This window comes from Vespa crabro, chromosome 21, assembly GCF_910589235.1.
Source record: "Vespa crabro chromosome 21, iyVesCrab1.2, whole genome shotgun sequence".
NCBI lineage: Eukaryota > Metazoa > Arthropoda > Insecta > Hymenoptera > Vespidae > Vespa > Vespa crabro.
The window spans coordinates 3,178,954-3,192,068 of record NC_060975.1 but is presented as its reverse complement, the minus strand read 5'-3'; the positions used below and the strand labels follow the sequence as shown (position 1 = coordinate 3,192,068).

Here is a 13,115-nt window from a genome sequence, read left to right as displayed (position 1 = left end):
CTCTCCCTCGGCGCCATGTAAATATATCATTCGTGTTTTGCCGCGCAGTGCCACGTCTCTGCAAATGAATTTCCTGGAGCGTTTCCTTCCTCCTCTCTGCGAAGGACAGAATCCTCTCTCGACGAGAGAAAGAGAGAGAGAGAGAGAGTGAGAGAGAAAGAAAGAGAGAGAGAGAGAGAGAAAATAGAGAAACGCCCGGAGAAATGGAGAAACAGCGAGAATGAAAGAGAAAGAGATCAAAAAAAGAAAGAAACGGAGAAAAAGAAAGAGAAAGAAATAGAAATAAGAAAAAAAGAAAGAACAAAAGAATACAATCGCAACAACGTGCTAGAGCACTGTACGAAAGGATCAAAACTAAATGTATTTATATATATATATATATCCCCTTTTAGCAATATTAAGTATAATACAATGAGAAGATAATATTTTTATCTGAATAGAGATCTCTTTATCAAATCGTCATCTCAAAGAACATAAAAAAAGCATATTTAAAAGACAGCTATTTTTACTCTGGGGATTAATATTTTTTTAACGTTTGATCAGTATTTATAATAAAATAATATTGGGCCGCAATTCCTTACACTTACGTTTATTATTTATGGTAATCCAAATAATTCATGTATTTATAATGATTATTTATTTTGCGAAAAATATTTACTATTAATAAAAATATTCAACAAATAATTAGAAAAAGAAAGAGAGAGAGAGAGAGAGAGAGAAGAACATTTAAAATCACTCTGTAACTTTGATATCTAAAGAAAAAAGAAAAGAAAAAAAAGAAAAGAAAAAAAAGAAAAGAAAAAAGAAAAAGAACCAATAAGCCAATAAAATTAATTAACATAAAATAATTAAACCTGACAAAATATATGATTTTATATACACGTGTGTATATATACTTATATATATATATATATAAATTAAATAATCTCAATTGTCATTTAGAGAAAAAAAAAAAGGGAATCAATTTTCGAACGATTATGGTTTCATTGTTGAATTTCATTGATAGACTCCACAAAAATAGCTACTAAAGAAGATTCCGTTACAATCGAAGACTTATATAGCGTTAACAGTGCCTAGGTCAAGCGCGGAAGTTGCGTAGTAGTATCTTCTACCTCCCTCCATACACGTACATCATTATTTATTTATTTATTTTTTCCTTTATTTTTTTTTATTATTATTTTTTTTTTAAATTGCGAATAAGCCTCGGTCAAATTCATTTCTTATCGAATTTTGTCAAAATTAATTCTTTTCGACGAACTACTGCCGTTTCTTTCGATTTTTTCGTATTCCCCTACCCGCCACCCCACTTCTTGACATTAGTGACCAAACCACATGCCCTATTTGCCCCATCATAGATATACGCCTCTGATTACAACAATAATTTACATTTTAATAGAGATAACCGGCAAACTTATAGTACGCATATATATATATATATATATATATATATATATATATATATGTATATGTATATATTGGATGATGTACTTACATACATATCTAATTCCTGGACGATATCGTTAACGATGTCGATGTCCACGTCGATGTCCACGTCGATGTTCACGTCGATGTTCACTTTCACTTTTGTTTTCATCTATCACTTTCTGCTTTACAAAACACTGTTAAACTTCTCAAGCTACGTAAATCGCGCGCGTAAAGTTCCGCACGTGAGTTCGACGTTACTGTTAAAAAAAATATCACGTATGTACGTATAATAACATACGAATAGTTCGATCGTAATTTGTCTTCTTTAAAAGGCTTTATCTTATTATACCAATTTAACAATAGATTCATTATTAATATATGTACGCAAAAAGAGATAAGCAAAATATTGATTAGCAGTATCCACGATACGATCGTCCACGCGAACCGGTAGTAGACATACTATTCGTGTTTCGATTATCGAAACGAACCCTCGTAAATTCGATAATCGTATTTTCTAACGATCGAATTGCGTATATACATATGTGTATGTGTGTTGTGTGTATAAATATATATATATATATATGTCATATGATATATAAATACAAATGAGAATGAGATTTATGATAACGAAAATACTAATGTTAAAAAAATAAATAAATAAATAAATACATAAAATGTATATAAAATGTACATAAAATTTGTTATTCTGTGACTGCCATTTAACATTCTAACATTTCGCATTTGAAAGAAATTAATAGAAACTAAAAAACATGAAGTATTTAGAAAAAAAAATGATAAATGCATTGAATATAGTATGTACTATATAATTAATAATAATAAATATATAGAATGTAACATCTCAGATATTTGAACATAACCTCCGTAATGATGTCCGAGGTTGATGTTTTTGTCAGTAATTATACTCTCGTCGATCCTGAAATTTATCAACTTTGGGTTGATGGGCACTCTTGTAAGTCTTTCATTTATTATATTTTTATAATACGTACCAATATTTTTAAATACTTTATCAATATTTCTTTAATAGCCAGCGATGCAGTTACCACCTTACAACAACGTGGTATTTGTATACAAACTAATGCTCCTCTAGATTTAGTTGCTTCCGATGTCCTTGATCATTATCGTACATATGCTTTGTTGGAAAAGTTACTTCATACTCCTACAAAACTTGCAACAGAACAACTGGCATTTCAAATAGAACCTCAAACTAGTCAAATGCTCATTGAAATGTAAGAATGTGATTTTTTTGTTTACTTATCTATCATAGGATACAAATTGTGTTTTATTATGAATGCAGGTATTATGAATTTGATGATATTGTTGTTCGAGAACTATTAGGTAAAAAGTTAACATCAAAAAGTAGAAAAGATATGGATGAAGTGTCTGAAAAGACTGGAGTTACTTTAAAAAGCTGTCGTAGACAGTATGATAATGTCAAAAGAGTTTTCAAAGTCGTTGAAGATTTACCTGGCTCTCTGGTTGCTAACATCAGACAACATTTTTTACTTTCTGAAGATCTTGCTAAGTACATAAAGATTAATTTTATCTTTAACAATATTATTTTTAATAAGATTTTATATATATATATATATATAAATATTTCCAGACGTTATGCAGCAGTAGTATTCATAGCTTGTCTTAGATTTGAAATGAATAAAAGGAAATTGCAATTTCTAACATTTCCTGATTTGTATCATTGTGCTAATAGTATGATGGCAGCATGGACTTATCGATGTGTTGGATCAGAATATTTTGATACAGATCTTGACAGAGAATTCTTGGTAGAACTTGCAGAATGTAGAGTATTATTAGAAAATGACAAACATCATAAGCAGTAAGTTATAATATGATTATTATATGAAATATGTATTAACTATTCTAATGTAAATGTTGTAAATAAATATGTTTTTTAGCTTAGTATGTATCAAACTTAAACCAATGTTACTTGAACGTTCATACCAAGAGCTTGATACAAATTTCCGTTCTTATTCAAGAGCTATCTTAGGAATAGGCTGTAATCTACATAGATCTAGAGAATTAAGATTTTTCTTTTTAGAATTGGTTGAAAGATGTATAGAGCCATGGAAGCAAGTCAGTTGGTCACATACCGATCTTAGAAATTTCTTATCTGTGTATATGCAATGTGCATTGGATATGGATGTGTTAAGGTATTTATATTTATCATTGAACTTTCTCCAAATCCAAAACTTTTCTATAATAGAAAAATACTTCTTTTTCCAGAGAAATTGAAATTAGAGATGCATTTGAACGTTATATGACAGTTGTAACATGTTGCTTATTACGTATGTATCACACATGACCACTAACAACCAACACTGATATAACAAACAAAATAAATGTGATAAATATTTAAACATATTAAAAAATACAGAAGCGAAAGACAAATTAGTAATATGTATATAATAATTTATTACTCCTTTGTAATAAATAAGCAAATGCAGCATGTTAATGTGGTTTTTTTTTTATATCAATGGTCTACAACAAGAGTTTAGCATATTTTTGCGTTATAACTAAACTCATTAAACAAAGGCAATTTTTAATTTCAAATATGGCAGTATATTGGTAGTTCTCATATTTACAAACATATAATAAAAGTCTTCAGACGATATTTCTACATGTAAAAAAGAAATAAAAAGAAACTGCAAAGCATAATTTAAATATAATAGCACAATTTAACATTGAAGTATACATCTCATTCAATAAATAATATATTATCCTACAATTGATTTTATAAATATTTAATATATAATCGTATTTTTCAAGAATATATTATAATGTGTATATCGTTCATTGTTTAAATATTTAGTGAAACCTTATGCATATTTATATAAAGATTGTATAATTTAACCCCTGTAATCATTAAATTAATGTGTTATATTTAATTTTGTTTAAGATCTATATTTTGAACATTGAAAAAAATGTTCGTTAAATTGATTTTTCACTGAAGTATTGTTCTATTTGTTTTCTAGCTTTGTACTTATTATACGTATTTGTTTACGCATAGAAATTTTAAAGTAAGGAAACACTAAAAGTTGAATATAAAGGAAAAGGAAAAAATAAAAGGATATTAATTGTACCTAAATATTTCTACCATTTACTACTCTACCCCTAATAATTTATTTACAACAAATACTACATCGCTTCCTTGAGGTAAAGCTGCTATTTCCAAACTTTTAGCATATGGCATAGGAACATCAGCACCTGTAACACGAATTACTGGTGCATCTAGATGATAAAAGGCCTCACCTGTAAAGATAAAAAGAAAAAAAGCTTTATCAGTATACATCAAATATTAGATATCAATTAAGATTAAATGTAGAAGTGGAAAATGAAACTTACTTTCAGAGATTCTTGCACTAATTTCTGCTCCTATGCCACATTGCGGCCAACCCTGTTCTACAGTAACACAATGATTTGTTTTCACTATAGATTGCACAATAGTATCAATATCTAGTGGTCTAAGGGAACGAAGATTGATTACTTCTGCTTCTATCCCTTTTCCAGCAAGTTCATTAGCTGCTTCAAGAGCTTGTTCAACAGCCTTGGAATGTGCCACTAAAGTAACATGATTTCCAACACGTTCTATTTTTGCTTTACCAATAGGTAGAAGGAAATTTTTATCCAAAGCTTGATCTGACATAGGATACTGAACTCCATAGAGAATCTCATTTTCCAGTACAACAACTGGATCAGGATCTCTTATAGCAGCTTTTAATAAACCTTTTGCATCTTCGCTATTATAAGGCGAAACCACTTTTAAGCCAGGACAATGACTATACCAAGCACCAAAACACTGAGAATGTTGAGCTGCTACACCTGCAGCCGCACCATTTGGACCACGAAAGACAATAGGTATATTAACCTTTCCCGCAGACATATAAAAGGTTTTAGCAGCAGAATTAATTATTTGATCGATTGCTTGCATAGCAAAATTGAAAGTCATAAATTCGCAAATTGGTCGAAGGCCAGCCTATCAAATTTAATTAGAATCAAATGAAAATGAAAAATATCTTATGATTACACAAATTGTACAAGATAATTACTTACCATTGCAGCACCAACAGCAATGCCTGCAAAACCAGCCTCTGTGATCGGTGTATCAATGACACGTTTATCACCATACTTTTTCCAGAGACCCCTAGAAACCTTGTATGCTCCATCATAAAGTGCTACTTCCTCTCCAAGTAAAAACACTTTCTCATCTCTTTCCATCTCTTCATCCAGGGCAGAATTTAAAGCATCTCGTACGGTCATCTATAGAGACATGATTATGTAAATACTTTAATATAACTTAATAAATGAAAATGTTTGAGCATAAAGCTAACATATCAGTTATAACATTCTAAGGAATCTAAGTAGTTCTTTTATCAGCGCAAAATGAACGTTAAATCGTTGGAAATAAAAATGCGTGACCTTCTCCGTCCTTGAACAAGCAATACTGTTAGATAATCATTATTCACATAAATATCGAATTGCCAAGGTATTATTGTTAGAATTATTACTGAAAAAAATCTTATAGTCAAAATCGCTATCATTTTAATGATATATGAGATATCTTTAAGCGTAAAGATATCTTACGTACTTATAAACGTAAATTAAAGGTTATGTTCTAACAATATGTAAAATATAAAATATATAATAAACCTGTTGTGCTGGCGCACATTTTGATGTTGAAAACGATCGTCGTGCGATCCCTCTCAAAGCAGTCTGAAAAAAAAAGAAAAAAAGACACAATGATTAGTGAAATACTTTCGTTATTCAAATAGCTGACGTCAAATGTTTCTTACTACTTGAATCATGTGTGCCTTGTCGAAGTCTTGTATTTACCGTAAGCATTATTAGGCCTTCTAAATGGAACAAATGAGCTCGAGTGGGACAGCACTAACTATTGTCACGATCGTTATACGTTGCTCTTATACCTCGTGCCTTCCGTCGGGGGTCTCTAAATCAGGATTCCAATTATTTTTTCACCATCACCAGAAATATGAACGTAATACATGTATTAATGAAGTCAAGGTCACAATGGGGCTGATTCTTATGAGATACTTAAATGTGTTCGTAAAATGATTACCAATAATCATTGATTGTTAAGAACATGCGAGGAATCGTTTTTGATTCCAACATGTGTAATCAAAAGTTACTAATTCTGACCCTAAACCAACTTTTTTTTAAAGATATAAGAAAGTGTCCACTCTATTTAATACTATTTTTTTTTGCTACATTTCATGCTTGAATTTATAAAAATTCAATATGATGCTTTGTCGCTAATCTTATAAAAACATAGTTCATGTGTCATATAGATTTCCTAACCTAAAAAGAGCATTATGTACAATATTATGTATAAAACATCGTGAGCATCAATAATATTATAATCTCTATCATGACAGAACAAGGTATAGAATTAGTATATATTTGATTATTAAAGATTAATATTTTCTTGATTTGATCATACTTAACATAATCATTACAATTTTATGTCATTTTTAGATTTCTTTCTGCATGTAAAACCTTTCTATACATGTGTAATGACAGTTTCGGAATACCTATATTATTATTAAGATTATTATATTTTATTTATATATAGAATAATTATTTTTAATTGTTTTTATTTTATTTTTGACAGAAGTAATGCCAGACATTGAAATGGACGAAACTAGTGATGTGGATAGTGGTGATGATTGGAGTGAAACTAATGAGGATGTTCAAACTATTATATGTCTTTTTTGTAAGGATACTACAGATGGTATGACAAATGCATTGAAGCATCTTGAAGTGCTTCATAATTTTGCTTTAAGAAATTTTATAACAAAACATTCTCTTGACTCATATTCGTATATAAAGTTAATCAATTTCATTCGTCAAAAGAACATTCAACCAGAACAGTTAAATACTTTATGTATAAAAGATTGGCAGGACGATGAATATTTATATCCTGTTATAGAAGACGATCCATTGTTAATGTACGGTAAGTTATTATAAAGAATCTATATTGTTAGTATGCTATTGGCTAATTGTATATTAAAATCAAAATTAATGTATAGCAGTCATTTGTAATTTAATCTGTAAAATTGTAACTCTATTATATATCTGTTTATATGTTTCAATGTGATATAGTAGCATCTTATGCAGTGCGCTGTGTATAGTTGACGTATTAATATTACACAAGCAATAAACAGTGTATCTGCCAATATTTCAATGTTAATTAATCAATCATAGATTTGATATAATGTATTATATGTATAGGAAAATGATGCATGCAATGTTATACAAATATGTACCAAATTACGTTATATAAATTCGACATAATTCTGATATTAATTGGCATAATATCAGGTGAGATTAACAATGTTAATAAAATGGATAGTTCTCAGAACATGCTTCTATGTGTACTGCTACTAATAAGTGAAAAATATTGGATAATTTAATTGTTTTTACGCGATGCTAGTACGTATGTTTATTGCTAATATGCTAAACACAGTATTTCTTAAATAATTTTTTCATTAATTCTTACAAATATTAAATTTACACTTAATAATTTCAAGTGGTAACGTTTTGCGCGACGTGTGCATGTACACATATACATGCATATGTGTCTGTACAAATATTTTTTTTTTCTTCTTCAAGATATCGAAGATTTAGAAAACAAACCTGTAAACACTATTAGTTACACTGTAAATTCAGAAAATGGGTGCGTTACTTTATCGGAAGTACATTTTGCTGAACTACAAAGGACCATTCAGACACTTAAAGCACAACTAGAACAACGTGAATTAGCATGCTTTTTAGCTAAACAGGTATCAAGATGTGATCATTGTATTGTATATCATTTTTTTTTATCATGCTAGATATATTCTTATAAAGAGATATTTAAGTTAATATATTAATATAATTTCAGCAAGTAAATGAAATGATAGAAAAAGCACAAAAATTAGTTTTGGATGATGAACAAGAAAACATAGAGAAAATAACTGATAAAAAGCGTGCTTCACGTACAGATGAGGGATATTTTAATACATATAGTCATTTTGCCATTCATCATGAAATGTTAACAGTATGTATATATATATATATTTTATATAATTTATATTATATTATATTTTATATAAAGTATCTTAAATATAAGATATATATAAATAGTACAAACAATATATATATATCTATATATATATATATATATATATATATATATATATATATATATATATATAATATATAAATGTCAAATCTTTTTTTTATAGGATAAAATACGAACAGAAAGTTATCGTGATGCATTGTTTACAAATTCCATTAGATTTAGCAATTGTATAATGTTGGACGTAGGTTGTGGGACAGGTATCCTGTCTATGTTTGCAGCAAAGTCTGGTTGTCGTAAAGTTATCAGTGTTGATCAGTCTGATGTAATATATCATGCTATGGATATTGTAAGGTATCTTTAAAAAATAAAAATAAAATATAAATTTTATTTTTTTGTGTCCATAAGATATTGGATAAAAATTTAAACATGTGTTGATCTTAATTTTATATCTATTGCAGAGAGAACAATTTAGATAACATTATTACATTAAAAAAAGGTCGCTTAGAAGACATTACACTTGAAGAAGAAAAAGTAGATGCAATTATTTCTGAATGGATGGGATATTTTTTATTATTTGAAGGAATGTTAGACACAGTCATTTATGCAAGAGATCATTATTTAGTTGCTAATGGTATATTAATGCCAAATAGATGTTCAATGAGTATAGTTGGAAGTGGAGATACACGTAAGTAGTACAGTACTATTTTTAATTATTCATTTTCCTAATATTTTTTACATTTGTACAAGCAAGTAAGAGAGATAAATTAATTTTTAGAAAGATATGTAGATTTGATTGATTATTGGTCCAATGTTTATGGTTTTAAAATGAGCTGTATGAAAGCTGAAGTTTTGAGAGAACCAAGCATAGAAATTTGTAGGTCTGAATATATTATAACTACTGCTGCCGAGATTCAGACATTTGACTTATATACAGTGTCTACGGATTGTGTAAACTTCTCAGCACCTTTTAACTTAATTGTAAAGAAGACTGGATCATTGACTGCAATAATTGGTTACTTTGATGTATTTTTTGATTTAGAAAATTCAGTCAGTTTTAGTACTGGTCCAAATGCTTCACCGACGCATTGGAAACAAACAGTATTTTCTTTAAAAGAACCTATTAGCATAACTGAAGGTAAGATCAAAATTGATATAAATATTTCTAACATTATAAACTGCAATATTAGAAAAGAAATAATATAAAATCATTGTTATAGGTGAAGTTTTAAGTGGTAAATTGGTATGTCGCAGGCATATCAAAGATGTTCGTGGTTTGATCATTACCATCCACATCAAAGATTTTAGTCAAGTTTATTATATGGATTAGATATAATATATGCTTTTGCATTACAAGTCTATTAAAAAATTTGTATCTTTATCAAATTAATATTCTTAGTATATTTATCCAACTTTTTTTCTTGTTTTTTTTTTTTCCTTTTTTTTCCTTTTTTTCAGTTTTTAATATATGCATACAATAACAAAAGTAATGATGTTTAGATATCATCTAGGAGTCACTGCCATCTTAGAATATGTTTTGAAACTTTTGTTTTAAACAATTTATACATTCCATTATGGATTGTATCGCCATATAAAATAATTTCATATATATTAGAAAAGGATAATTCTATTTAATTTTATTAATTCTGCAATTAAGAGAAAAAAAAATTTTATTCTCATAACACTATACGCTTAAACAAAAAATAGTCATCCAATTAAACTAGTTTCATCATAAACACAATTAAATATTCTTCTAGAATAACAGAATCAAGAAAACCAAATTAACGAAAAAGAGTGGCCTTAGTTTTTCATTAGATATATTAATTAGATTACAGTTTAAATAACAGTTCTACAAATAATATATATATAAACTGTTAATATATTAAGCATCGCTTAATTCTACCACCTTATATGCCTTAGCTTTATTCTCGTGGACCATTATTTTTTCGACCTATTATACATTTGCTATAATGTTACTTTTAGTAATTGTAACAATAAAATAATATTATTGCAAAGATTAAGTAAGGTAGAATTAAAATAAAGTATTTTTTAATAGCATTTAACATATAATAAAATTTGCATGAAAACTTTTAAATCTATTTCAATATCTTCTTTCATGCAAATTGTTAGGTAACATACTACTTAAAAAATATTACATACCTATCTATAAAATTAATAATTCATTTAAATAACAATATTATATTCTATTACGAATATTAAAATTTAGCAAACAAAATTTAATTAAATAAATCAAAGTTACTACATAGTATACATTACTTTAGGCACATGAAACAATTGCTCTACACTACGCTACAATTTTTCTTCAACGAAATTAAAATGATATATATATAAAATAATAATAATCATAATAATAATAATAATAATAATAATAATAATAATAATAATAATAATAATAATAATAATAATAATAATAATAATAATTCTGGAAAATATTATTTAATAGAAGTTATTAATATTCGATAATTATTAAATAAAATGGAAAGATTAAGAATAGATCAAGAATCTGTAATTAAACTTGTATTTCATTATTACTGCTTAAATATACATATTATGTGCTGTTATTCTATAATTTAATATTGAGACAACTCTGTAAAATATATTTCTTGACATACATCTTATATATCAGAATACAAGAAAAAAAAGAACAAAAAAAAAATAAATATAATTTTCAAGATTTTTAGATCTTTTTATTCTTTTTTTATTCTTTTTATGCTTATTCTAGAAATATTATACTTTTTCACCTTTTATAGTTTGATGACATAACCTTAACTAAATCTAGATGTTTACAGTTTCAGCTTAAAAGCAAGTATAATGAAAAAACAGAAAGTAAATATATAATTATAAGTGTAATGTACATTTATTGTTTGTACAAACAATGTCAGGATTCTGTAATATTTGCAAACTTCATATACAATATATCCATAAACACAATTTTAGAGTGAACTATCCCATTTTAATAGTAAGTACCTGTACGTTAAGAAATATAATATAATAACTAATATTTTATATTTGAATTTATAATATAAGCATTTCTCACAAAGAAAGAGAGAGAGGGGGAAAGAGAAAGAGAGATAGAGAGAGAGGAGAAAGAAATAAATCTTGAAAGGAAATTCAAAGATATAAAATATAAATTTTGTTTTATACTTATTTACTCATTTATTGCATATCATGAAGAACTATCTCTCAGTTCATTATTAGTAAATTTACCTGAGAATATCTTTTAATCACCTGTTTGATTACACATGTGTGATTATATTCATTATACTTGTTTCTATGCCTATACTACTATTCAAGGTTTCATTTAATCCTAAGGAAACGTTAATGCTAATTGTATATATAGATACTGTGCTTTTCAATTCACATATTATTTAATGTTATATATAGTCTTCCGAATTTTAAATCTTAAATACTTATACTATATTACAAATTTTTAATATGATTGTTATATTTAATGAATAAAAAATTAGGAAGGCATATCTAATATGAAATATGAGATAGATTTGTCAATATGGAACTTCGCATTTTAAATTAATATTTCATACACACAATGTATATACTATATAGCCTCAAGCATCATTTTTAATACTAAGTACAAAAGTCTCACAGGTTTACTTTTAATAAAAAAATAAAAAGAAAAACAAGGTAATATTTTCAATGGTTATAAATACAAGTGCATAATTTTGTATCAGTATTAAATTTCAAGAATACAAAAATTACTGTTTCTATTTGCAAATGTCTCTTTATAGATATATCAACATATGAGCTTATATCTCTATAACATTAGTAATATTTATGTATATGTATTGATTAATATTGATTAATTGTTATAATATATATATATGTATATATATATATATATATATTTTTTTGTTTATATTTTTCACACAAGTATATATATACTTCAGTCAATATTAATCAACGTTTGCTCAAAGTCATATTACATTTTTTTTTATTTACAATTCCTGTTTTCAATTTTTATGTAAGGATCATCTTTTGCAAAGATGATGTTATGTATTAAAACGATATTAACTAAATTTGTTGTAAGAATTAAAAATTGGAACATTTGTTTCAATAAAAATTATGACTTTGCCTGGATAATTGTAATAATATCAGTTTGAATGTAACAAAATAACTAATATATATTTTGATTTATGAGATATGCTTAATCAGTTGAAACTGATTCTATTAACATATAACTATTAAGATTCAACAACTATAACAAAATAAAAATAAAAGTAAAATTCTATTCTTAAAAATCACACTCTAAAGTTTGATTGACACATATTATTTATAATTATTATTTGACAAATCATTGTGTGTCTTTGTAATCAACAATCAAGTGTCTATAAAATTGATAGAAGCCTTTGAGATCATTAAAATAATAGGAAAGGAATTTCAAACAAGTTGTACATTTAAGAAGTTCCATTGACTTCATATTTTCAATTAATTCCATTTTTCATGCAGCCATTAATAATCTATACTGTAATATTATACATATTACATATCACAATAATTTATCTTCGTTAAATTTCCAATGTAGGAAGATGTTTGTATGTTT

The 13,115-nt window shown here is 26.9% G+C and overlaps 3 protein-coding genes across 7 annotated transcripts; 2 read left to right on the top strand and 1 right to left on the bottom strand.

The window, feature by feature from the left end:
* Window positions 1–1,507: 1,507 nt before the first annotated feature.
* LOC124431521 (acidic fibroblast growth factor intracellular-binding protein) lies at window positions 1,508–3,913 on the top strand. 2 transcript variants are annotated; one of them, XR_006944025.1, is made up of 6 exons: window positions 1,508–2,395; window positions 2,471–2,672; window positions 2,741–2,968; window positions 3,050–3,277; window positions 3,500–3,611; window positions 3,685–3,701. XR_006944025.1 is itself a non-coding variant. In XM_046979549.1 (6 exons), exons 1-6 carry the CDS (start codon window positions 2,311–2,313, stop codon window positions 3,761–3,763), a joined length of 1,077 nt encoding a protein of 358 aa, XP_046835505.1. In that variant the 5' UTR covers window positions 1,511–2,310; the 3' UTR covers window positions 3,764–3,913. The 2 variants fall into 2 exon arrangements, 1 of the variants encoding a protein (XP_046835505.1); XM_046979549.1 differs by having other exon boundaries at window positions 1,511–2,395; window positions 3,357–3,611; window positions 3,685–3,913.
* A 635-nt stretch (window positions 3,914–4,548) lies between these two features.
* Window positions 4,549–6,450, bottom strand: LOC124431522 (pyruvate dehydrogenase E1 component subunit beta, mitochondrial). 2 transcript variants are annotated; one of them, XM_046979552.1, is made up of 5 exons: window positions 6,292–6,450; window positions 6,109–6,171; window positions 5,512–5,718; window positions 4,804–5,434; window positions 4,549–4,710 (listed from the first exon to the last, which is right to left on the bottom strand). In XM_046979552.1, the coding sequence occupies exons 1-5, from the start codon at window positions 6,298–6,300 to the stop codon at window positions 4,562–4,564; spliced, it is 1,059 nt and encodes a 352-aa protein (XP_046835508.1). In that variant the 5' UTR covers window positions 6,301–6,450; the 3' UTR covers window positions 4,549–4,561. The 2 variants fall into 2 exon arrangements, with proteins under 2 accessions (XP_046835508.1, XP_046835506.1); XM_046979550.1 differs by having other exon boundaries at window positions 6,252–6,437.
* On the top strand, window positions 6,381–9,948 carry LOC124431518 (protein arginine N-methyltransferase 1). Of its 3 annotated transcripts, none has more exons than XM_046979544.1 (8): window positions 6,381–6,518; window positions 7,088–7,429; window positions 8,089–8,258; window positions 8,360–8,515; window positions 8,703–8,890; window positions 8,998–9,224; window positions 9,315–9,674; window positions 9,757–9,948. In XM_046979544.1, exons 2-8 carry the CDS (start codon window positions 7,093–7,095, stop codon window positions 9,864–9,866), a joined length of 1,548 nt encoding a protein of 515 aa, XP_046835500.1. In that variant the 5' UTR covers window positions 6,381–6,518; window positions 7,088–7,092; the 3' UTR covers window positions 9,867–9,948. The 3 variants fall into 3 exon arrangements, with proteins under 3 accessions (XP_046835500.1, XP_046835499.1, XP_046835497.1); XM_046979543.1 differs by having other exon boundaries at window positions 6,400–6,518; window positions 7,091–7,429; XM_046979541.1 differs by lacking the exon at window positions 6,381–6,518 and adding an exon at window positions 6,584–6,857.
* Window positions 9,949–13,115: the final 3,167 nt, after the last annotated feature.

What these genes read in the sequence shown, in the direction of transcription:
- LOC124431522 (XM_046979550.1), bottom strand. An exon ending in TTGCTGTTGGTGCTGCAATG is followed by an intron (nt 5,435 to 5,511) that starts GTAAGTAATTAT and finishes TAAATTTGATAG; the next exon opens with GCTGGCCTTCGACCAATTTG. An exon ending in TAGTGCAAGAATCTCTGAAA is followed by an intron (nt 4,711 to 4,803) that starts GTAAGTTTCATT and finishes TTATCTTTACAG; the next exon opens with GTGAGGCCTTTTATCATCTA.
- LOC124431521 (XM_046979549.1), top strand. Translation starts at nt 2,311, where the DNA reads ATGATGTCCGAGGTTGATGTTTTTGTCAGTAATTATACTCTCGTCGAT. An exon ending in TTGGGTTGATGGGCACTCTT is followed by an intron (nt 2,396 to 2,470) that starts GTAAGTCTTTCA and finishes TTTCTTTAATAG; the next exon opens with CCAGCGATGCAGTTACCACC. An exon ending in CTTTCTGAAGATCTTGCTAA is followed by an intron (nt 2,969 to 3,049) that starts GTACATAAAGAT and finishes AAATATTTCCAG; the next exon opens with ACGTTATGCAGCAGTAGTAT.
- LOC124431518 (XM_046979541.1), top strand. An exon ending in CGATCCATTGTTAATGTACG is followed by an intron (nt 7,430 to 8,088) that starts GTAAGTTATTAT and finishes TTCTTCTTCAAG; the next exon opens with ATATCGAAGATTTAGAAAAC. An exon ending in CATGCTATGGATATTGTAAG is followed by an intron (nt 8,891 to 8,997) that starts GTATCTTTAAAA and finishes TATCTATTGCAG; the next exon opens with AGAGAACAATTTAGATAACA.